At 51.1% G+C, this 22,026-nt stretch overlaps 1 protein-coding gene across 2 annotated transcripts in view; it reads left to right on the forward strand.

Annotated features, from left to right (window-relative positions):
- PDIA5 (protein disulfide isomerase family A member 5) overlaps positions 1–22,026 on the forward strand; it is an 83,423-nt gene that overhangs the window by 26,943 nt on the left and 34,454 nt on the right. For both annotated transcript variants that reach the window (XM_033088791.1, XM_033088784.1), the window contains exons 4-8: positions 6,504–6,587; positions 6,839–6,884; positions 10,879–10,971; positions 13,933–13,993; positions 18,950–19,017. In XM_033088791.1, the coding sequence (XP_032944682.1) occupies positions 6,504–6,587; positions 6,839–6,884; positions 10,879–10,971; positions 13,933–13,993; positions 18,950–19,017 (352 nt within the window). The remainder of the gene's footprint in view (positions 1–6,503; positions 6,588–6,838; positions 6,885–10,878; positions 10,972–13,932; positions 13,994–18,949; positions 19,018–22,026) is intronic.

Raw genomic sequence — 22,026 nt, forward strand, 5'->3', positions numbered from 1 at the left:
AGGGGTGAACAGACCACTCTGCTTTTCCCCCTTAAATAACAGGTGAAGGGAACGGTGGAGGGGGGCGGGGGGCATCTCAGGGCGAGAGAAGGCTGCTTTGGTGCGAGGCGTTTTGGATGTGTAATGGCAGAGGCCTGGGTTGAAGGGTCAGCTTTGTTACGTACGAGCCCGATGACCTCGATAGGATGGTTATCTTGAGTCTGTTGCCTCACCTGTAAATGGGACGCTAATACATATTCTGCCTTCTTCCCAGCTGTGTGTTGAGGATCAGGTAAACAAAAGTCCTTTTTAGAATAGAATTTAAATGTGAGATCCCATGCTACTATGGTTATCTTTCATCTGGGCAAGATTGTTCAGGGCATTCCAAGAAGCTGGGGGAGCTAGAAATGGTGCGTTTGTTCTTTCCAGGATCTAGACAGCTTTTTCTTGGGTGAGGATCCCTTGATTGTTGTGAGGATGCCCCTTAAGAAAGTTCTGGGCGGGAGAGTCCGCCTCAGCTCGTGGGTGATTTGCTCTAACCCTGAAGAAGTACAGGGTGCCGTGGATTTTGTAGTACTGCAGGCCAGGCCGCTTGGCTTTGAGGCCAGGCTCTGATGGTAAATAGCTGTGTGACCTTTGGCAAGTTGCTGCCCCTCTCTGGGCTTCTGTTTAATCTTGTGTGAAACCTGGAGATGGATCTTCCATGTTGCTCTCATCCTAAGTAGCTTGGTTCAGAAAATCCCAGAAGCTGCAAGACTTGGTGTGTGCGTGTAAATATGTGGTGGGAGGGGTCTGTCTTCCTGTCTTTTGGGGGCCTTTCTGTCTTTGTGTCTCTCTCTGTTCCGGGTGTCTGCTTCTTATATCTTTCTCCTCTTTCCCTGTGAGTGTCCCGCCTCTCTCCCCCTTTGTTCTCTCCCTACGAGTTTCTGTTGCCTCTTCACTTCTCTGGGCCCTGCTGCCCCATTCTTTTGGTCTTTTTCCTCCTCTCTTCTCTGTGTGGATTTCTCTTTTCCTCTTCTTCTCACATTTCTGGCTGTTTGCTCCCAAGCCCTGCATGCGTGCTGTAGGCACACATAACCCCTCCATGCTGATCTCCCCCCAGACCCCAGGAACTTGTCGCTGTGGGGTTCTGTAGGGTGTCTGGCTTCTGTCCAGGGATTTGTCAGCTCTCCCTTCCCTTCACTCCACCTCCTGGCTCCGAGCTCAGCAGCCACGCTCGGGTTGGCTGCTGGTCGTTGTCTGGCTCTTAAGTGGGTTGTGTATGAGGGAGTTGGTATTCCCCTCGTGCCCTGCAGCCTGGCATCAGGACTTGGCCTTGGCGTGGAGTGCTGCTGTCTGGGCAGCTGAGCTGGAGCCAGCAGGCGGGAGCTGCACCGCGTATGCTAATTCCCGGGGCTGACACTGCCCTTATCTGTGCGCACTGCTTGCTTCTCCTGAGGGATTAGGGTCATTTCTAACCACATTTTCCTTCTTCCCCGTTCTCTTCCTCCCATCTGCTTTATTTCCCCCGGAGCAGCGCTTCCTCTTCACATCCAAGATTTGCGGCCTACCAGCGTAGACATAACATATTTTGCAGTCTTATGTTTTCTTCTAAAGAATATTTGAATGTAGCATTTGCTCCTTTATACGTAAGCATGTTTAACGTTACTTACCATGGAATCCAAAATACTCCCAGAAGAAGTGCTCTGTTGATGCATGTCTTCAGATACCTCCCAGCACGTTGCCGTGCACTCATTGGGGTGATGTGTCCCCCACTGGGAAGCAGAGCCTTAGAATTGCGGGGCTACGGAGGTGGATGGAGGAGGAGAAGGCACGCTCCTCTCCCTCTGTTCCCATCACTGTTAATTAACTGTGCTGCATAATTCGTACTTTAATATGTGCCTTCTTAAGGGTAGGTACCACGGAGAATAGCCAGGCCTGGGAGGGTCCCTGCTGTATCCAGCAAGTCCCTTCATCACAGAATGCTACCTGACCACCAAGGTCTGTCCAAGTTTGAGGGCCAGCTATTCCAGGACTATTGTCTGTCTCCTGCCTGTGTCCTCCAGCTGTATTCGTTCATGTTGTCCGTGGTACTTGGCACTTAGCAGTCATTCTGACAGTATTTCTTGCTCACTTGCTCCTGGTGGTCTCCCATTTTTAAGTCTCTGAGGTGAGGCCACTTCCTACTTTTCCTCAGGGGTCACAGATCCATCTGCTCAGAATCCCGGCATGTCAGACCTGGCAGATGGGAGAAAGAGATCTAGCCATTCATTCTGTGATGAAATGTGATGGGGAAATGGAACTCGGGAAGGCTGTGAGGCAAGCGCACACTGTGGCCAAGACAGGCAGGGGGCCTTGCCTCCGCTTCTTAGTGTAGTTGGCTTTCTCCTGGCTGAGGAGGCTGCCTGTGCTCTGTGGGGACATAAGGAGACCGAGTGGCTGAGTGAGGATCTGGTCTGGGGGCTAAGAGAGAGAGGACAGAGGTTGAGGTCTTTTTGGGTCTTGGGGCCTTCGCTGTATGCTCTCAGCCCTCTCGATCTCCTTCCCACCCCCAGCTTATCCCTTTTTTCTGAACTCCCTATCTTAAAATGCCCTCACAACCTTCGGTCCTGGTGTCTGGCTCTTGGTTTATCTGTCAGGCTATAGACAGCCTGCTTTGGTGCTTTAGTAATACTTGACCCTGTAGAGGAATTGAAAGCTCCGTTCAGCTCACGTGGACAACTCCTGCATTTTGCAGCTCAGGAAACCAAGGGCCTCGCCAGAGGTCACAGGCTAGCTAATGGCAAAGCCAAATCTAGAAGCCATCAGTCAGTCTAGCTGGCAGTGGCGTCTTCCTCCAGGGAAGGTTTGGTACTTAGGCTGCAACTTCCTGAGCCTTCAGCACCCTGTTTCTTCTCTTTCTTCCTGCTTCTCCCGCTGCTTTCATCCCTGGATCTGACTGCCACAAGTGGAAGTTGCTAGTATCCCGAATGATTGTTACTGCACATGATCTAGTAAACACAGCACAGTGCACCTGCGATAGCCACTCGGCACTGCAGCCAGCCACCCCACAACAAATGAAAATGAAAGCACCTACGTGCATGTGTCTCTCTGGGCCCAGGGTGGGAAGGGAAGTGTGTACAGGCCTCTGTAATCCTTTTCCTCCACGTTCTCTGTAGAGGAGAGCCAAAGGGTGTGGGATGGGATAGGATGTAGCATGTCATAGGTGAGTAAGCAGACAGAGGGAGGCGGGCCTGCAGCATCCCCAGCAGCTAGAGTGGCAGGTGAGGCCTTTTGCATGGAGTCCACTCCGTGATCCATGGGTGGTTTTCTCCCTCCCTCTCCATTCCAGCAAAGCCTCTCCTCTCCCGGCTCACTGCCTGTGTCCCCCTGCCCCCCAAGAGCCTCAGTCACTGGCTAGGGAAGGGAAGGAGATAAGGAGGTAGCCAGTAGATCAATTAATTACGCTTAATCTCTCACCCCAGATCCTTTTAAGTTCCCGAACTGGATAATTTCTCTCTCCTTCTTGAACTCTTAAGACTTTTATTGTTTGTATTGCACAATTAGTGCAGATACACATACACACACCCTGAGAGACAGACTCATAGGAGGGAGGGGAGCTGATCTCAGAGAGTACTGTCAGGAAGTGTCACCTGGTGGTTGGTTTCCTGGAGCTCAGCAGACAGGGCCCAGAAACCCAGAAGTGCAGAGCCTCCTCCCAACTGACAAGACAGCATCAGTCGTTCACTCGTTTCTTCAGGTGAGTTACAGAGTGCCTGCCACGTGCCAGCTGCGTTGTAACCCTGGAGACACAGCGATGAAGGAAACAAAGGCCTTGCCTTCATGGAGCAGACATTTCCGGTGGAGGTGACAGTCAGGGGACACGGTCAGATGTGGAGATGTGCTGTGGAGACAGACCTCAGGGAAGGGAGTGCTGGCGGTGGGAGGCAGACGCGCTCAGAGGGGACAGGAAGCCATCTCTCCACTGACAATCCTGTATAACATAAGGAGGGAAGACGGTTGCATGGAGTCTGCAGCAAGGAATCCTGTGGCAGAGGCAGCTGCAATTGGCTTAGCTGGAGTCAGGGCCAGAGATGTAGGCGGGAGAACTGCTGTGGCCTCCCAGCTCCACTCAGCCATGGTTGGTGGTTTGGAGCGTTGCTCCGAAGCCTGGTCTAGGCTCACAGGACACCTAAGGCTGCAGTGAGACTTTTGCAGAGAGTGGGTTCTGGCAGAGCAGGCAGGGGTTGGGGTCGGAATGAATCTGAGCCCTGTCACTCCTCTCTGTTTTGGGAAAGTCACAGGAAGAGGCCACTCGCCAGGCTTGATGGAAGAGAGAGCCATTGTGGGGTGGCACTTCTCCCTCCAGTGGCTGCCTTGCAGAGCTGAGCGGCCAGCACAGGTGCCTCAGCGTGAGCGGGCCCTTCAGGCACCCCAGCTCAATCTCAGGGAGGCACTAAGGGGGGCCGTGGTGACTGGGTTCCTGCCCCAGGCACTCTTTGCTGTTGCAGTTGGGTGGATGGTAGGTGGTCACAGCAATGAGTGCGGTAGAACAAAGCTGGACGAGGAAAGTGCCGAGTGAACGGTTGTAAACATCCTGAGTTGAGCCCTCTCTTCTGGGGAATTAACTCAGGCAGGGAAAGGGCACCTCAGACACAGTTGTTCCCAAGCAAACCCGCTGCCCATCTACGTGGCTTCACCACAGGCCAGCGCGATGGGGGCAGACCCAACCTGTAATAGCCATTGTCGGTGGAGGCGCGTACGGCATCTCCACAGGGAGGGCTTTAGGGTAAGAGTGTCCAGCGAGGATGCAGTGGGCTGCCCTTACGGGGGCCTTCTGCTGTATCCTCTCGGCCCTCTGGATCTCCTTCCCAGCCCCAGCTTACCCCTTCTCTCTGGACTCCCTCCCTTAAAATGCTCTCTCCACCATGGGGGAGCAACCATTGCAGTGTCATTAGTCTTCCCTTTCTGAATTCATCACGCATTTCTTGAGGTCCCACGGTGCCACGCCCGAGGCTGGCAGCTGAGTGGCCACAGTGATGGCTACCACAGGGAGGACTAAATAGGGAGGGAAAGCCCCTGGCCTGGGGGGAGGTGGGGCTTGGGGGTGGCCCTGACAGTGCCTGGCACTCCCCCCTCTGACCCACACACACCCCTCTTGGAAGCCATGCTTCTTGAATTGCAAATTGTGAATTTACACTTAAAATGAGGTCCCACAGTTTTGCTTGTGCACTGATGAGCGTTGCTTTTAGAATTGAGCTGAATGGTTTAATTAGTCCATCTGTTCTGGGGCTGGTGCACAGCTGTGTGAAGCTGATGGCTGTGGAAGGTGGTGAGGTATGTAAACAGGTGGGAGGTGAAGGGACTTCCCTGAGGTGGCTGTCATACCTGGCCGAATGAAGTTTCTCATGTGGTGTAGTCAGCAGAGAGCAGCTGGGGTTCGGGGTTGGGGGGGGCAACATATCCTCACTGAGTCTACTCAGATCTGGGGAATGGGCCCTGAAGCAAAGAGCAGGGCCCCACATAGCTGGGTGGCTGGCTGGCTGCCTTTGGCTGGCGGTTGGGCACCCTTGGCTGAGTGAGGTTTTGGGGAGTCTCTGAGATCAGGTAAGGTTTCTGAGGGGGCTGGTGTAGGACCCAGGGGAAGCCAGACCTTGAGATTGGCCAGTGCAGGATGTTGGCACATGTCAGAATCACCGGGAAGTTTCCTTAAAACACAGTTGCTCGAGTACCCACAGAGTTTTCATTCAATGGGTCTGGGATGGGGCTGAGAGTTTGCTTTTCGGACAGGTTCCTGGCGCTGCTGATACTGCTGGTCCAGGGGCCGTATTTTGAGATCCACTGGTCTAACAGGAAGGAAACCAGGATTAGATGAGATCATGCGTGAGCACTTTGTAAACGGTGAATGGCACCCGACAAATTTTTTTATTAGAATTGCGAGAGCGTGATATTGCAGATGCTAACAGGTCACTGAAGCTTATCCTTTCTCCTTTTGGATTTTGTCGGTACCTGGTCAGATTTCACAACTCTTTCCCCATTGTAGAACATTTTCCTCTTATGTTGGTCCAATGGTGTATAGCAGGTGGCATATGGCGCACATTAGGACTTGAAAAACCAAAACTTCTTAGGCCCCAGGCAGAGATTCTGAAGTAATGATCTAGGGAGGACCAAGGAATCAGTATTTTTTAAACTTTCCCAGGTGATTCTCACGAGCAGCCAGGGATGGGAACCACCGATCTCCACTGAGTTTGTTGTTTTTCTTAGAATGGGCTATCCACTCTCTAAGCTTCTGGAGCACTTGCTTTGTCCAGACCACTCTGTGTTGCCCCTCACATGCAGTGACAGTGACACAGCCTCCCCGTCTGCTTGCCCTGTCTTGCTCGATCCGCCCGTATCCTATTGCTTACTCTCCTTCCAGTTCTGAGGACCATCGACAGTGAGGTCCTCACTCGCTACTGAGATTCCAAGTTACCTGGCTTATTCTCAGTCTGTCAGCAGATTTTATTCTGCCAACTCCTTTGTGAGGACTCAGGTAACAAATGGTCCCCGACATTTGTGTCTTTTAGTGATGCAGAGAGTAGAAAATTGTGCAAGAAGATGAAAGTTGACCTGAGCCCAAAGGACAAAAAGGTCGAATTATTCCATTACCAGTAAGTACACGTGGTCATTTTCAATTTCCAAGTAAGTGCTGAAAGCTTTCATTGGTATTCTCAGTGAAAAGCAATTTTTAGTTAAATCAATTTCAGAATGATTTTTTCCCCCTGTGTTTACAATTATTCCTTTAAAAAAAATCTTGAAATGTGTTTAATAGCTGAATCTTATTAAGATGCTGCAGGAAACCAAAGGTATGTATCTTCACAACCATTCCTAAAGTTAACACCTTTTTCTCCTCATTTGACAGGGATGGTGCATTTCATACTGAATATAACCGAGCTGTGACATTTAAGGTAAATTTACCTCCCTCATTCTCAGCAGAGCTGGAGTCTGAATGGATGCCAAAAGTCTGGCAGCTTCTCTCTGAGAGAAGGAAGGGCAGAGAGCACAAATAGCTCTTCCAAATGACCTGAGGGATTCTTATCTCCAGAGCATATGTCAGCAGAATATCAGGAAAAGTTTGTAACTGTTAACACAGCGGGACAGCCAGCCTTCTTAGTGTGTGAATCTATCAGCAGCTGTCCAGGGAGGCATGTGACGTCACGCCTCTCCCCTCCAAAGGCCTAGGCGTGGGGCTCCCTCTGCTGTACCTTCAGGCCCTCCTCGTCTTTGCAGCAGTGCCTAGAAGTGGCTGCCCTAGGCAGGAAGGGGCTTCTGTGCCCAGGCTAGCACAGCACATGGACACAGGCAGGTTGTCACCTGTGTCTGATGCATCTTGTTCCAAATGAGATGCCGATGTCACCGAGACATTCCCTCCTATAAATCCAATTTAGAAATCTATGGAAAAGCCTCGGTGAACATGTTAATAAGTATGGAGATCCTGTGACCTGTCAGTGCTGTCCTGTTATCACAGCCCTACCCTGAGCCCTTCTCCTGTCCCTGGATTCTGCTCCATCACCATACACATCCCCTTCCTGAAACCAGCCCTCTTTTGCTTCTGGTCCAGGCAGGATTCCCTTGCCCTGGCTGGGGCCACGTATTTCTTTTGTTTCCAACATCTGCTGGGCTCGCTCTGATTTTCCTGCTTCTCAGACTACACCCTGTGCTTCTTTCTGTCTTTCTCTCTCCATCTGTATCTCCTTCCATTCCTTACTGTCTGTCCATCTGTCTGTGCAGCTGTCAGTGCCCTGCTCGTTTGCCGCACCCCCCCAAGCCCCCGCAACCTCCCTGGTCATCTCGTGTTTATCCACTAATGTGCTCTTTTTTCAGTTGCTGCATCTTTTACCTGATACAGACTCAGCCTGATTACTAATCATCGTTAACACCCACTTAGACACTTAGAGAAAATTCTGTCCACTAGAGTTGCTTAACTCCTCTTATTCTGTGTGAAGACCTCAACTGAAGTCCTTGGAGAGAACATGTGCTCCCCAGGAATAAGATTTAGCTGGGTGGGGTGGGGTGGGGCAGGTGCCTGTGCAGTGACGGAAGGAGGAAGCGGGGCCTTTGATTTTGTTTTTGGAGGTTGTCTTCAATGTGTGTGTAGCTGGCTCTGCGAGGAGTCTGTCCTAGAATGGTGGAGCTGGGGATAGCAGCTGCTCAGAACTGTAGTAGCAGGAGAGGCGCAAGGGGGCTGAGCTTGCCTGGGTGTGGGAGGCTGAGTCCTGGCCGTTGTCCACCTCCGTGCAAAGATGAGGTGCGTGGGATCTCATCCTTCTGTGACTTTTGTGTCAATAAGCTAGAGAGGTGGACTGAGCATTGTAGAGGGTCAGAGTCTCTTTCGGAGACAAGGTATATCGTTGTCCCAGGGTCTCCAAAGCCGACAGGGCCATCAGGGACTGGGGTAGAGTCCTTGGAGTTCTCCAGGGCAGGGGGATCGGCATAGCGTCCTCATGACTTCCTGACAGCTTCTGCTTTTCGGCAGGAGTAGCCGAGACAAAGGCCCTCCTTGGTCATCGATTAGTTTTCCTTTCAGGGTTTCTCCTGGGCATCTTATCTCCAGAGAGATGGAGGACACCCTGGTAGAGGGAGCACACAGTCTCAGGATCGTGCTCTGGCTATTGCTGCTGTCATCCAGTACCATTCAGCAGGGTCCTGGGCTATGCTGTGGCCCCTAAAGAGGCCCAAAGGCCAGAAAAGTGAGGGTAAAGAGCAGGAAATTCAGGAGGGAACTCCTGTGTAAGCAGCCTTCTGCTCGTCAGCAGTCTGTCCAGCCCAGTCCTTCATGTATAAGTGATGAGGACCAGAGGTGCCCGGAAGCCAAAATGCAGGTGGCCCCCTGATGCCCTTCTTCAAGGCCCTGTGGCTGTGAGTGTGGTTTCCCAGCCGTGAAGTCTTCCTAAAGACCAAGGGACGGGGAGCTGGGCCATCGTATTTCTGGGATTCAGAGCTCCCAGAACAGGACAGCTGAGTGTGGAGTCCCAGGTGCTGCTCCCTGCAGACGTTTCCTCCCAAGATCTTGTCAGTGAGACCAACTTGGAGAGAACCTATGAATGGGATTATTCAATGTCAATTAAAGAAGAACATCCGAAAATCAGAAGAGTCCTAGTATGAATGTTTCAATTGTTACATGAAAAGAGGCGATTTCTTTCCATTTCCATCCACATCTCTTTTTTTCTTGGAGCTGAGGTGGGGGTGGGGAAAATGGGGAGGCTGTGCTAACCCTTTAACTCAGCTTGTGCTGGTGTGGGACAGGAGCTCCCCAGAGCAGTAGTTCCTACTGTTTTGGGTTCTTCATCCCACTGAGTCCCCTGAAAGCCACGGACCTTCCTAGAAAGAGTGTGAGTGCATACATTAAAGTTTCATGGAAATCTGGGGTTTCATAGGCCCCTGAAGTCCACTGTGCACCCTAGAGAAGCCCTGTGCCAGGTATTTCTGGAACAGCATGAAGGTGGGCACCCACGAGCATCTTTCTCATGTAGCCCAGGTGGACTGGTGCCTCTGCAGCTGTGGGCAAGCACGGGGTTTGGTAAGGCCCTGCCAGTTCCCTTTTGGCTTGTACTGTCATGGTGAAGCTTTGACAAGGGACTGAGAAAAGGTGGATCTGCCTTTGCCGTGGTGGAAACAGCCCCTCTTCTCTTGCCAGGAGGTGTTTCATAATTCTGTTTGGATGGACAGGGATCATTACCTAAATGAAATCTGATGACGTTTTGGCTGTCCCCCATTCTCCCACAGTAGCTCTTTCCAAATAGGAGTTTCCAGAAATAACAAGCCTCACTGGGTCCTCTGTGCGTGACAGCGGGTGGGCTGACTGTGCAGCCTCACCATGAGGGTCTTCCCCTTGCTCACTCCAGACCTCCCGCCCTCCCCCACCTTACACAGGACCCACCAGTCTGCTCAATGGAGGTTGATCAAAGTGGACAGAAGTGGCAGAATCTTGCCTCAAATTGAGGGACACTGAGGGCCCCATTTGTTGAGGTGGAGGTCAGCACTTCCCCTCAAGAGTGAAAGGATGAAGGCTTGGCTGGTTTCTGGTACCCATTTCTGGTTCTTATCGACGTTGAGCACCGTTTCCCAAAGTGACTGAGAGGAAAGGGAATGTCTAGTCTGTCGTGGACCAGAGAAGTACAGCAGGTGGGGAGGGGAGGGGAGGGGAGTGACATGCCCCCTGTTCCCCACCCCGTGTGTGTCTTGCTCAAAGGGAGCAGTGACTTGGGTCAGTTGTCCACGTGACAAAGGCCAATTAAACCCTTTACCCTGAAGGTCTTTGTCAGATTTTCATCCTGGACCTCCTGGACCGTTAGAAGCAGGGCGGTGGGGGAGTGGTCTTCAAGAAGTACAGCAACCAGGCGTCCCCAGAGATGCGCCCCCTGTCCTGGCACTTCCCACAGAGGGGGATCAGGATTTAACACATTCCCAAGCCAATTTGGATCACAAAATTCCAAGCGGGTTACAAGTAGGTGTGATCACCTGCTTATGTGGTTGACAGTTTTAGTGGCTGCGTGAATGTGAAAATGTCTCCTTTGGACACAACTGGAGGCCTTTATTCAAATTGTTCAGAGAGGCTGCCTGGAGGAGATGAGATTTAGTAGAATCATGAATATGTCTCTGGTTTGAATAAGCCAATTAATTGTCTCAAATTGCCTCTTTTCTGGTCCTTGGAGAAGCATAGGTATGGATCAGCTGACCAGTAACATGTCATATGGCTGAAAAATCATGGTGGGGGTGGTGAGAGTACATTTTTCGGGCCCTTAGCAGTGATGACGTGGGCGATGGAATGGTACACCCCCAAGCATTTGCCTGTATGCCGCCTGCAGTCCCATTCCAGGCAGGAGAACGGGCAGGTTCCCGAATCCCCTACCTCTCTCTTCCTGGCTAAAACGAGTTTTCCCTCTCTCTTCTTTTCCTCAGTCCATACTGGCCTTTCTGAAGGATCCCAAAGGGCCCCCACTGTGGGAGGAAGATCCTGGAGCCAAAGATGTTGTCCACATTGACAGTGAAAAGGTAATTAATCCTCATCAATGCTGATGGACACTGGGAGTGTCCCCGGAGCTGGGCTCTCCTGAGGAGAGACGGCCAAGCAGCCGAGAGACAGAGGTGGCCCTGACCACCTGTGCTTTCCTCCACGGTGCTGGGCCAGGGCCCTCGTATCTGAGCCTTCCCAGCTCCAGGCTGGAACCAACAGATCACAGGCTGGCTGCCTGAGAGCGTCCTCCATTCTTCACCACCTTATTTAATGTATTTTAATGTGTTTAGGGTTTCCTTGAAGGAATATCAATTTAAATGTCCTCTCCTTATTACACACACTGGTTGTTGCTAGGACTGGCTGTGGGTTTTTTTTGCCTTTCTTTTTTTTTTTTAGGAATGATCTGAGAGGTTTGAGTTAGATTTCCAGAGACTTGGGTCAAGTCTCTACAGTTCTGAGTATTGTGTGATTTTGAATAAATCATTTGCCCTCTTAAGCTTCAGTTTTTGGATTTGGCCAGGATGCGGGGGCTGGGGAGAAGTGGAAGGGTGGTTCAGATTATCGTCTCTATGTGACCCTGACCCTCCTGTGGAAGCCTGCCCACCTCACCTGAATGCATCTTCATCCGTGTGTCCTTGTGTTTGCACCGGGCAGACGTGTGTGCTTTATCTGCTTGGCCCTGCCTTCACAATGGGATGGGCAGGAACTTCTTTGTTACATTTCAAATGGTCTGTGAGGCCAGCAGTGCTTTTTTGTAGATGGAGGGAGAATGTTCTTACCTTGATAACATAAAATGTACCTTTTATCTTCCTCTGCCTCCCCTCTCCTTTCATTGAAAATTATTGACTCTTAGTGCTTGTTACCCCAAAAGAAAATGGTGCCATTTATACTTTCTGGAGGAGGGGTCACGTGTGATCATTGTGAGCTAGTCAAGTGGGTCTGGGGTGACTCGGATGAAGGAGCTGGGCATCAACGTGTCTCTGGAATAGAGAGTGCCAGTGTCATCAGCTGGAAGATAAAGCCTTTTTAAAAAGTATGTTGGGGGCCAGTGTCAGGAGGTGGTGGCACCTGTGCCTATAGCGGTGCAAAGAGAGCCTAAATAGATGGTTGCTCCTGTGTAGATTTTGTGATGATGTGTGTTTTTAGCCTCTCTGGACAGTGATAGCCTGCCACCTCCCTCAGCCAAGATACCCATGCCCTCAAACTTTAAGATCGCTCGTCTGTGACTAGAAATATTAAGCAAAAATATTTTTCACACCTGTAGGCAATCCTCTTGTTATACTTTCTGCTATTTTCTCTCATGTATAAGTATAGGTACAGTTAGCTGCTTTTTCGCTAATAGAATCCCCACATAAAATAACTAAAAGTTCTAAAACGCAATTCATGTTTGTAAGTGTAGAATTCCACCCTTATTGAAAGTGACTAATTATCTTTGAATGTAATGTAATATTTGTTACTACTCAGGGTATGAAACCAAATTGCAACAATTGCTACAGTCTCAGAAAAGCTTTTTCTTCTCAGATCTTTTACCAGGTTTTTAGTCTCCAGAGATTCCAGAAAGATCATTTTCAAAGTGTTTGCATCCTCCACCCCTAGTCAGGGTCAGAGACTGTGGTTACTAATTCTGTCTTAAAATGAATGCCTTATCCCTCTAGTTATGTAAATAAGAGTAAACACTTTCAGAATTTATTATAAAATGTTTTCAATTCCCACAAAATATTTGTAATCTTTATCTAGCTGGAAAATTATAAGTAATACAGAGTCATCGTTGAAAATTTAGAAAATATAGCTTAAGCATAAAAGAAAGAAAAAATCAACCCATTCCTTCCCATTGAGAGATACCCACTGCTGGTATTTTCTGTAGCCTTTCAGGCTTTCAACATAATGCATACATAAATATTAACGAAACTGTCATTACACGCTATATGCTGTTTTGTAACTTGCTTTCTCACCCCCGCTTAATGTAACATGCACATCTTATTGTGACATTAAATATTCCTCTTCATCGTTTTTAATGATGCAGTAGTATTCCATTGTGCGGGATGTACCATCATCTATTTACCTAATGTCTTGTTGCTGCCAGAAAGCTGCATTTTGAAATTTCCTCTTATTTTCCTTATTACTCGGAAGAGAAAAACATCTAATTTTCTTTTATGGAAACTGGTTAGAGGAGCTCATTTTAATCAAAACATGCTCTGTCGTGGTGCTTCTCTGCAGTCCGTGATAGATTTCCTTTTTCCTTAACATCCTTGACTCTCCCTGGAAAAAAGGGGTCCGGTCCTGCTTTACACTGAAGTGTCTCCATTAGCACTGTTGTGACCTTTGCCTTTTTACATTTATTGCATTTATTTAGCCAATAATTACATATTGCCTAATAATGTGCCAGGCACGCTCTAAAGGTTTTACACATACAAATGATCAGTTTAGTTTGTAACCTCCTGGGGGTGGAGGGCATGCCTCGTATCCTGTGTTCCTGTATACGGTGGGCTTCCAGGGACATAGGTGGTGGCGGAGGGTCCTGGGGCCGGGGCAAAGACATTAACAGGCATGGGTTAACCCTGTGTTCCTGTGACGAGCAGATCCCCATCTGGCCAAGGTGGGCCTACCTGAAAACAACCACCCACCACAATACAACCGCTCCGCAGACCTCACAAAGAGGGGTGGCCTGGTTGACAACCTCATGGGACACAGAAAGCTCTTTGCAGACTTATAATTGTTCGGGTGGATCCGAAAGCCCACCACATGGCCTTGGAAATTCCCCACAGGGCCTCCGTTTTCCCATCTGTAATATGCAAGGGTGGTCTAGACTAGATCTTCTCTGGGCTTCTTTCAGCTCCTGACATGCCATGACTCTGTGCCGTGACTCCCAATCTCCAAGTCAGACAGTGGGATGTCTGAAGTGCTCAATCCACTCCTCGCACCACTGTGGGTCCCTGGGGAGGTGGCCCCTCTGTCACTGTGTTGTATGTGACCTGTGGTGTTTTCTGTTTGTGCCTCAGGACTTCAGACGGCTCCTGAAGAAGGAAGAGAAGCCACTCCTGATGATGTTTTATGCCCCCTGTGAGTGACGTTTCTCCTTCGGGCCAGACATAGTTCAGACTGTTGGCCGGGCAGCCGGGGGCTGTGGGGTGGAGAGACTGGGAGCGATCCCCAGGTCTGTCACGTAGGACTTTGAATCTTGTCGCTCGCCCATTTCACCACCTGTGCCTCTTTCCCTTCATCTTGGCTTTTCATCTGGCTTTTCCCCCTCCCGCTTCCACATCAGTGTTTCTCAGTAGAATCAGCATTCCTCTGCCCTCTCCACCCTGAGGTCCCACCCAGCAACAAAATGGTCTCCTCTCAGGTACCTCTGCCTTCCTCTGCCCCTGTGCCTCCTGGGTGCCTGAAGCCCCTTTCCTGCCATCTGTATGGCTTGGTCTCGGTGCGCTGTCCAGGGTGCTGCTCACCCTCCAGAGCCTGGCCGGCCTCTGGGGCAGCCGCTCTTCCAGCTCTGGCTCCTGCACGCCACTGCTGGCACCACCTGAGGGGGTGGCGGGATCAGGACCAGGGAGAAAGAGTCCCGGTATTTGGGTTCAGTCTCTATATGAGGCGGGAGGCCATGGGAATAGCAAAGGATCACTGGGTTCTAATTCCAGGTGTGCCACCACCCCACAACCCCCACAACTTCTCAGGAGGGGGACTGGAGGTGGACTTTCAAGAGTAAACAATCAGACCAGACATCTGGTACAGTGGGTAGTAAGTAGTAAGCGGGGTGAACTTGGATAAGTCCTTCACCTCTCTGCATCTCCATTTCCATTTGTGTAAGAGAAGGGGTTGGATCGGAGCAGGGGCCTTCAAACCTTTGTATTGCATTCACAGGATTAAAAATTTTACATTGCCACCCAGTGCAATGTAAATTATATATATGTAATTATATATAAATAAGCTGAAACAAAAGTTTCACAAAACCATACTTCCTTTTACTACTTACTACCCACTGTACCAGATGTAGTGCACACTGATATTGCCTTTTCTGTTCTGTTTTATTTAAAAGATGTCATTGGTTTTTCCTACTACTTCATTACCCTCTAATAAAGGGTCAGCAAACTATGGCCCATGGGTTGGCTGCCTTTGCTTATAAATTAATTTTTGTTGGAACATAGCCACATCCATTCATTTACACATTGTGTGTGGCTGCTTTCAAGCTACGACAGCGGAGCTGAGGAGTTGACAGTATGTCCTACAAAGCCTCAAATATTCCATGTGGACCACCCCTGTAATCTAATGGTTCCCAACCCACAGATTGAAAAACCCTGGATTAGAGCCTCTGTGAGGCCCTTAGAGCTGTGGTTCTGTGAAGGACGTGGTCCCTAAAAGATTGGAAAGAGAGGGGCTTGTGTGTGGTGGGAGGTGGGTGTGCCCCTGCGTGTCCGTAGCTCAGATGGGGCTCAGACGGTGGTACTGGGGTTTTGTTTACTCTTGCAAACAAGCCCACCTCCAGTCCCCCTTCCTGAGAGGTTCTGTGAGCAAAGACCCCCCCCAGCCCCACCCTGCCGACCATGCCTTCCCTGCTGGATGCCCCTCTGGGGGGCTCTGCCTGACTTGGACCTGTGGCTTGTTTGCCATGACAGCAGCCTCTCCCAGCCCAGGTTGATCGCTGGCTGAGCCCAACCTGACCTCCCCCCAGACAACTCCCGGGCCCCAAGGGGGTGCCTGCCTGTGGACAGAGGCCCTGGCGTCCCCCTTCCTGTGAGATCTGGCTCTGCACTTTAACCCTGGGTCATTTTCTCTATTGATGTTCACTGGTTGGTTTCACCCCTTTTTGTTACTCCTTGGGGGGACCTTTCTAACTGTCTGACCACGAACGCTTCATGAATTGTCTGCCTACACAGGATGAGGATGGGCCTCCTTTGGTTTATCTCAAAACCCTTCAGGACTCAACACGTCGGTTAAATGAGACTAAAACAATGTACGGCAGTATACAGTACGTGTCATAAGCGTGCAGGTTTCAGTATAATGACCCTAGTTATATGCAAACAGTGCTTCAGTGGCAGTTTGCACCTGAGTGTGGCCATGTCCCCCTCCCACTCCCACTCGCCAGGCTGTCTGGCGGTGCCCATCTCAGTCGGGCGCAGAGACGTAAGGGCAGTGATAATCTTTACATGATAGAAAGCTGGGTAGGAAAAGTTAGATTTCTTGTAGGTGGCCCAGGGCAATTAGTAGTCGGGGAGACAGGGAGAAAACTCAGAGCTGTGAAGTTCAAACTCGGAGTGGAGGGGTCGGATTGGATGGCCTCCTGGGTCCCCAGGTAACCCCAGGATTCTTTTGTTGTTTTTAATGAAACAAAGCTGGGTTTTTATTACACTCATCCACTCAAGCCTTCGTGGCCTCATAATTCAACTTATTCCTGGAACACACAGTAATTCCCAAGCTGGGAAGTTTCCTAGGGCTCTGATCCTTTGATAATATTGGGGGTGAAGGAACCCAAAAGCAGTGGGAGCCTTCAGTTGTGATAAGGAATCTGGGTCCCCAGGACCTACTGTTTATTCAGTAAATGTTTGTTGACTGAATTAATGAGACAGGAATGGGCTGATTGCTCTAACCTTGGGGTCTGAGAGGGATGATTAGTCTTATCTCTTCCCCTGCCTCCCAGTTGAATCAGTTGAAAGATAAACTGAGGTAGGACTCTCAGTACCAGCTGTATTGTTGGTAAAGTTCAACTGGAAACTGGCTTGGCCTGTAGCTTCCTGTTACTCTTCTGTCACCTGCCCCCGCAAGAACTTCTCTCCCCAGTACAGCTGGCCTCCCCCCGGGGGGATAGCTGGCTGACGCACTACTTGTTTGGGGGGCATGGGGGGTACTGTTGCTGCCGGCCACAGACAGAGCTGGAAGAGAGAGGCCACACGTGTAGGAACAGATAATAAATTAAGCTCCTGACTGATGACTGTGGTCCAGCGGGTTTCAGACTCGCGCCATCGCATCAAGTCACTGAGTTAAAAGGGAGTGACGGGCTGCAAGTGTGCCCCTCATTTTCCCTCCTGGGGAGTGGAGTGACATCCTCTCCTCCCTATGGAAGTGTTTCCCCCAGGGGGCCGGGAGGCAAACCCTCAGGCCTGTGTAGCCTGAGCCTCCCCTGCTGGATGCCTGGCTCTGCCCGCCCCCCCAGGTGTTGGCTCTGTCCCTCAGCGTATAGGGCAGGTGCTGGCTCCACTTCACAGGTGGGGAAGCTGAGGCTCAGACCACGTCTATCAGTAGCCCAGGGTCACGCAGGCAGCGCGTGGTCAAGGGAAGATGCTGACCTGGGACTCATTCTCCCCAGAGCAAGCTCCTCCCTCTGCCACGCAGCCTCCTGTTGTCTGTCCCTCCTGCTGGCATCCACCTGGGAGAGCACAGGTGTCCAGTGGAGGTGGCATTATTGTCCCTGTTTGCATTCTCCCTTCTGAATCCTCACAGTGGGAACAAAGTCCCTGGACAAGTGTCAGATTCCTTTCTTCATGACTCTTGTGGGGACCCTGTGTGGTGCGAGTTACTAGGGAGAGGCGCGTCTTGTCTTCTGAGGGCAGAAACCATGGGGGCGCGTTGCGAGCAGACCTCACAGCTGTGCCTGCTCTCCTGAGTCTCTATGAGGCTCAGCCTGAATGAACGGCAGGAACTGAAGCGCAGGCATAATATGCTGGTGTGTGTGTGTCTGCCAGGCACGACTACGGGGCGGGGCGGTGGGGGGCCATGGGCATTTTGAGAGCTTCCTGTCAAAATATCCCGCATCGCATCTTGTCCGGTAGGTTTGGTGCTGGGAGGTTCAGGTGGTCCCGGGGGAGTCTGACCTGCTTACAGTTCTCCAGTGTCTAAATCTGGCCCGATGGGTGAGCACCTCTTTGAACTGTATTACTCTGCCCACTGTCTGCCAGAGCATTAGCTAAACATGGATGAGAGCTTCTCAGCCTGCCTCTGCGTGGCCCTGTCCCCACTGTGCCGTGCTGAGATGAGAGCCAGCCTGACATGGGGTTCCAGGCAGCTTTCGTGTCCGCGGCCTTCAGCTGCATCTCAAAGCCTGTTTTGCAGCAGAGTGGCTGTCAGAAAGAGGAACAGCCTGGAATGTCGGAATTCCTTGCATCTGAGGAAACTGGTGCTGTGTCCTTCAGGATCTAGGCTGATAGGTGGCCTGTTTTGGTTGAAGGAAAGCGATGGGTTTAAATTAAGGTCACTGATGTAGTAGTAGGTGTTTGAGGCCTGGCTGTCTTGACCCTGAGTCTTGGAAGCCGTGGGGAGGCCTCACCACCCCAGGAGAGGAGTGTGAGCGGTGAGTGGACCACAGAACCCCAGAGAGGGTGGACCAAAGACATCACAGAATCCTCCGATGTCAGAACTGTCTAATCTGACCCCCATCAGACTGCTACTTGCCAGGAGCAGTAGCCCAGAGAGAGGAGGTGACCTGTCCAGGGCCGTCCAGCAAGCATGGGGAGGAGGAGAACTCCCGTGTTCTGATCCTGGCCTGGCACTCTTCCCATGGGGCTGGAGCCACCTCCAGTCGTTGTGTAATTATCCTTGTTAATGAAGGAAAAGAGGCGTGAAAATCCCCAGTCAGTGTAGCTGTGGTTGTACATGTTTCTTCCTAATCTGATTCAGGTTCATTTGCAGCCCCTGGCTGGGCTGTGCGGGGAGGCTTTTAGCTGTGCAGAAAGGGGGTAGTCTCCCGGCACCTGCTGTTCCCTTCATTCCTGTGGGACTCATTGTCCGCTCAGAATTACTCAGTGCTTCGCCCTTCTCCAGCTGTGTCACATGTGCTCAGTTGGTCCCAGGTTTATTAAGTGACTCCTGGGCCACGTCCTGTTTCATGCCATCGAGACTGTCAGGTCTTTGGGGCCCAGGCACTCTGCCTCCAGTTCCTTATGTGTTCCTGGAGTCTGGTTCCATCCTGCGCTCCTGGAAGCTGGGTAAATGTTTGTTGGTTGAGGTCGGCCCGAGGGGAGGGAGGGGAGAGCACAGGGCCCAGCACCCCCTGTAACCGAGTTTGGTTTTTTTCCTGCCTGTGACTAGGGTGCAGCATGTGCAAGAGGATAATGCCACATTTCCAGAAGGCTGCGAGCCAGCTTCGAGGCCACTTTGTAAGTGAGACACCATGGGCCGGGCAGGGCTGGCTGCTTCCTGTCTTCTCCCTTCCCTCCCTGGGGAGATGGTGGGGGTGAGGGGAGGGCAGGTTTTGAAATCGTGAGGAGGACCTATCCTACTGCAGACTCCACTGACCCGGGCATGGAGGTCAGAGACCTGTCCTCAGGGAATGTTGAGAACTCTGTAGAGTTGCTGGGACCTGGAGAGTTTGGCGCCTGTCATAGGACAGTGATGAAATAGCCAGGAAAACAGCAAGAAGGACATGTGGTGTTGCTGGGAGGCCAGCCGCCCAGGGACAGACCATCAGGAGTCCAGAATTATTGGGGCGGGCCTCCAAAGTGGTCCCAGGCTCCCAATGCCAGGAAAGGGGCACAGTGACACCAGTGGTGGCCCAAAGCACAAGCAGGTTCCTGCCCGGGCTTGACAGGGTTCCTTGGTTCTTGTGGGAGCCCTGAGCGTGCCTTCAGTGTCTGAAGGGGAGTGTGCAGGGGGTCCGGGGGAGAGCAGACAGGAGATGAGGTTGTCTCGGGGGTGCCCCCTTTAGGGGACATGAGAGGGAAGAGGAGCCTACAGAACAGTAGGGGCAACAGGATGGTCAGCGAGGGAGGTGGGGAGGCCGGGCCATCAGCCCTCACGCAGGGCTGAGGATCAGTCACTGATGGTCCACGTCACCTCTGTGTCTCCCCTACCCTGCCGGGCGTGTCTCTTCTGTGTCATAAGTCTGTCCATTTTTGTACTTACCCTGAGCCACAGAGGTTTGGGGTTTTTTTGTTTAGTTGTTTTTGGGTTTTTTGGTGGCAACAGAAAAAGAACTGCTAGCTCCTCTGGAAAAATCCATATACCTTTCATGAAAGGTCATCCAGGGCAGCCATCTATATCAGTAGGGCCGGCCAAAGTCCCATTAAGAGAGTTCTGAGTCTTAAAACTGCCTCATGATCTTTGTGGATCCAATGAAGTTGGTAATTAGTTCAAAGTCAATTTAAAAAGTTTCAGTGGCAGCACCTGGGCATGCTGACAGCCCTGCTAGATGGCTGCAAGATTGAGTTGCGAAGAACCAGTGCTTTCTCTTTTGACCTCATTCTGGTGGATACCAAGGTCCCGCTTGTTTCTCCCTAATGAATTTTTAGCAACTTGCCTGCAGATGTTTAGCCGTGGGGAACACAAACATCACTGTGGGGAAGTTTCACTTCACATTTTGGGGCCTCAGTAGCCACCGTATTTTAAGATGATTTTGCCTGGAGAAAAGACTTAATTACCCACGGTGTTCTCCCTACCTGCACCCACACAGTATACTTAGAAAACTGCTCCGCTCAACTTCCAGACTTGTGCAGTGAAGGGTAAACAGCTCTAATCAGATCACAAGTTACCTGGCCGGCCCCTTTGAAGCAGACGAGGTCTTGGTGCCAGTCCCGTGCACCTTGTAGAAGATTCTCAGCCTGTGCTGCGTTTACGTCTTCCTGCCAGACTCAGGATCCCTGCAGGCTGCTCCCGCAGAGCTCACCCTTGCCACGTACTGTCAGGTCTGCCCATCTTTGCTTTTGGTTTGGATCACTTGGTTCACGAGGTGATACTCATTATGATTTTCTCACTGAAACGTGTGCTTCTTGAGCACAGGGGCTGTTGGAATCATGTCTGTTTTTTCAGTACAGAGCATGGGGCCGAGCTCATAGTAGGTACCCAATACGTGCTGATAAATGAACAAATGAGTGTGTGGCTTACTATTCACGGGTACATTTTAGTTTAAGCTCTATATTGACATTAAAAGCGCTGTTCCTCTTTTTAAAGGAAATCAGAGAATCAGTTATTAAGGACAGAGACGACGTGGGAAGGAAGCTTGTGGGGGGGAAGGACTTCCCTCCTGGCCCTGGGCTCACACTAGGCTCTTTTGCAAGGGTCACCCTGAACATTACTTGTGTGTGAAGGGTACGTGCTTCCAAACAACAAACAAACAAACAACTAGAAGAAACAGAACCTGCTTCTCCTCCTGGGCCCAGGTCAAGAAATAGGAAATGTCAGTCTCCCAATTCCCTAGACAACATTACAGAAAAGTCAGTGGGATTGTCCATGTACCTGGCGAGCTGGGCCAGTCAAGCTCAGCCTTGGCCAGGTATTAGGCTTCTGTGTTGTGTAAACTCATCCATTTCCTGCTGTATTTGGGCCGGGGGGGGAGGTTTGTTCTGTTTTCCCCTTAGTTTCTTAGGAAAGCACTTTTGTTTTCCTTTGAAAAGTTCTTACCTTTTCCCAGCCCCATAAAGGGGGAAGGGCCTGGCCACTGTGGACACCAGCCACGCACTGCAGGAGGCCCCTGGAGGCCCAGGCACATGGTACAGCCACGGCTCCCCAGAAACGGGGCAACCGGAGGCGGGCAGATGGGCTGGTAGTCCCCAGAAACCAAAAGCCGCTCCCTCCCCACTACTGAAATGTCACCTTGAAGCCCGTTTGGCTGACCCTGGCTATGGCAAGGGTCAGAAATCTTCCTCTTCTACAGATGTCTTGGGAAGCATCCAGCCTGATGATGTCATTAAGACAGACGCCAGGCCAGGTCAGGGATGCACAGCCTTGGCCGTTTTCCGAACTCAGATCTGCCTCTTTTTTGCTCTCACGTCTGGTGAATCATCGGTGTTTGTCCCATCTGCCCCTGCTAAGTGACATCATCGTCAGCAGCTGTTGCTGCTCCCTGATCAGAGAAGCCATCAGAACTAGCCCGCTCCTGCATGCCTTCTCTTCCCAGCCTTGCCAGATAGACGTCCCCAGTGAGTCTCTCGTTAGCCTTGGCCATGATGGGCCCTCTAGGCATAAACACCATGAAATGGGTTGGTCATGGTAACAGATTTGTGCAAATCAGACGCTGGTGCTAGCTCTCACTAACTGGCTGGGAGATCGTGGGCAACGAGCCTTGGAGCCTGCATTTTCCCATCTGTGAAATGGGGATGATGATGATGGTGGCCACCCTGCCTTCCTCACTGGGGTGTTGTGACGAGCAAATGGGCTGGAGTGGGGAGACA

This window comes from Rhinolophus ferrumequinum, chromosome 2 (genome assembly GCF_004115265.2).
Source record: "Rhinolophus ferrumequinum isolate MPI-CBG mRhiFer1 chromosome 2, mRhiFer1_v1.p, whole genome shotgun sequence".
Taxonomy (NCBI): Eukaryota; Metazoa; Chordata; class Mammalia; order Chiroptera; family Rhinolophidae; genus Rhinolophus; species Rhinolophus ferrumequinum.